General features: G+C 37.8%; 1 protein-coding gene across 1 annotated transcript in view; it reads right to left on the reverse strand.

Annotated features, from left to right (window-relative positions):
• The window catches only part of SARC_05882 (hypothetical protein), a gene marked incomplete at both ends in the record, with an annotated part of 10,227 nt that extends 9,320 nt beyond the window's left edge, over positions 1–907 (reverse strand). The window contains one exon of the mRNA XM_014300245.1: positions 673–907. Within this exon, the coding sequence (XP_014155720.1) occupies positions 673–907 (235 nt within the window). The remainder of the gene's footprint in view (positions 1–672) is intronic.
• Positions 908–2,761: the final 1,854 nt, after the last annotated feature.

The following is a 2,761-nucleotide window of genomic DNA, read 5'->3' on the forward strand; positions in this document are numbered from 1 at the left end:
TATACTATCAAAGTCAGTGAAAGTTACTAAATACTGATCGCTTCGCTTGTAACGTACAACGTACATCTCAAAACTGGCTGTTATTAGTGCCAGCCGAGACATGTCCATATATGCTTGTACTGTGCTCCTGAGGCTATAGACATGTACGTCAATATATAAGTAGAACCAAGGCTACCTACATAGCAACCGTAGAACCAAGGCTACCTACATAGCAACCGTAGGTGAGCAAAAAAATAGCTCGACCAGTATAAACACCAATCTACCACAACGGTACCAACTCAATACAACGCAGTGCTACCATAGATACGTTTGTCAGTACATGCATTTATATACTTATGGTTTAAGATGTAACTTAATAGAGGTAACTACACAACCAAGAATGCTCACATGATATATCATGTAAACATTTCATTCACATTGGCACACAATTGAAGTGCAACATCAACCTAGGCACGGTCCTCAGACCATTTAAAAGCGATGGTAGAATATTGAGCGCACAAGTTCAACGGGACAAGCGAATTTAGAAGTATAAATGGTTACACAATATATTGATATATATATATATATATATATAAATATATCGAATATACAAATCATGTCGTTGAAAAGTACCCATACATGTCCGTATGTGAACGAAAAGTACAACGAATACACTCACGTATCTGCACATACCTGATGACGCAGAGCTTCGTTTGGGTCGCGTACGGGGCAAAAACCGACTCTCCGGTGTTTCGTAAGGCAATTCTTGTTCAAGTGCTTGTTTTGTTTTGTTATTGTCTGTAAACAGGGCCCTAGCACTGTTTGTGTTTGTGACTGTATCCTTGACTATAGTTCCTGCTGCTGCTGTTGTTGAGCGTGTTGCCGGGGTTACTAACACATCCTTGGTGAGATCGCTGGCAGATCCCATGTTGAAGTGGACGTTGAATGAATGGGGGCGTGTAATCAACACAGAGTGAACATGAATTCGTGCGAATCTATGTATTCACACAATATGAAAGTGAATAGACATATAGCAAAAACGCACTGTATGGGTGTGTGTGCATACGAGTGCCAGTTGTCTATGGTATCTACGACAATACGTGATACTTGAAGCCAATCGACTTCCAATAGCACTCAGTGTGTATTCGTGGGGTTTGAAGTTGATATACCTACATCTACAGCTGATGTATGAGATACCACGTATATCTCTTTCGACGTAACGAAAGGTGTGTAAGCTCTGCGGTCACTGATTCTCACTATACCGTCTGGTAGTAGTTCTATCATCTATGTCGCATTCCGCCGCTGTACAAATACAATAAAGCGTACGAACTTATCTATATGTATAATAAATATATTCGTAGAGACAACTATTATAGGCTCTCTGTGGTACATAAATACATACTACTTCTGTACACAACGGGCTATATTTAAACGATACAGCCATATAAATGCACCCAAACCGGCAAACCCCCACCACAAAGCCGACATATTTAATATTACGCAATCGCGATTATGCCATCCACATCAGACCGGTAACTATATAGAGAGAATGCTAAACTCAATACATACGTCTGCGTTAAAAATGTATACGTTAGATACGTATACGTTTAACAATATATTCCTTTGTTTGTCACTACGGGTGTATTTTCGGGCCGCTGAGGTGCAAAGTGCGAATAATGGTTTCCTGAAAGTGTCCGTTTAATTCGCATACTAGGGGTTTTTTTTAACGTTTTAAAGTTTATCACCACAATGAGTAAGCGTTTGCTTTTGGGACCCCTTTTAAAACGGAATGAGGGTATAGATCGCAATCACATAAACTCGAATATTTTTTATTATTATTTAGTACCAAATCCCGGTACAAAGCCAAGACGATTTTATGGGACTGAGCCTCTGAGCGGAATACACCCACACGGGTTAAAATAAAAGAGTTTCCACGAATCAAAAGTGTTTACGGTTCCGCTTTTTTTTAGGATTGATAGTACGTTTTCTGGTTTCACCGGAAACAAAAGAGTTTGATACTTCGCGCTTCCCGCCTGTCGCATATAACAAAATATGAACGTGTATTGTCGCAAGTTATTGACCTGATATGAAACAGAACATAAATAAAAGTACATATATGTAAATGTATTTACGTTTTAAGAGCCAATAAATGCTGACCTTGTTACTCTGAGCTCTGACTTAAACACTTTTTAGTCGCTGACAAGTTGCGCGTCGAATTTATATTTATATAACAAGATGCTCCGATAGGGTGAACTACATATGACATCACTGACATGTCATTGTTTTTTCAGACGCATATCACGTAAATCTTTGGGCATTCGGCGGTTTCATGTGACGGTGTATGTGGATGTGGATGTGGATATAAATATATATAATTATATATTAATATATGAATATATGTGTATGTTCCATGTATGTATACATTACCTACGTGTATTATCGACGTGTACTTTTTCATGTTATATCAAGATCTTACTTTATTAGAAAAAGCTGGTTTGTATCGTACTATCTAGCTTATCGCAAAACAAAGCAAACTTATCGACTGAAATTAAAAGAAAAATATCGAATGCTACGCACTTTGACTCGGTTAACAATCAATAGGACATTACCAAATAGTATAAAGATAGTCAGTATGGTCACAGTGGCTCCGAATGATCTGAACGCGAAAGTTTCCAAACGCCAAGGTGTGTTACTATTGAGATTATGACTCGTAAATATGGAATATGATTATATTGATTTCAATTTATTTTGCATCTCGAAAGAAAATCTATATATGTATATA

The sequence above is a fragment of the Sphaeroforma arctica genome (assembly GCF_001186125.1).
Source record: "Sphaeroforma arctica JP610 unplaced genomic scaffold supercont1.396, whole genome shotgun sequence".
Taxonomy (NCBI): Eukaryota; class Ichthyosporea; order Ichthyophonida; genus Sphaeroforma; species Sphaeroforma arctica.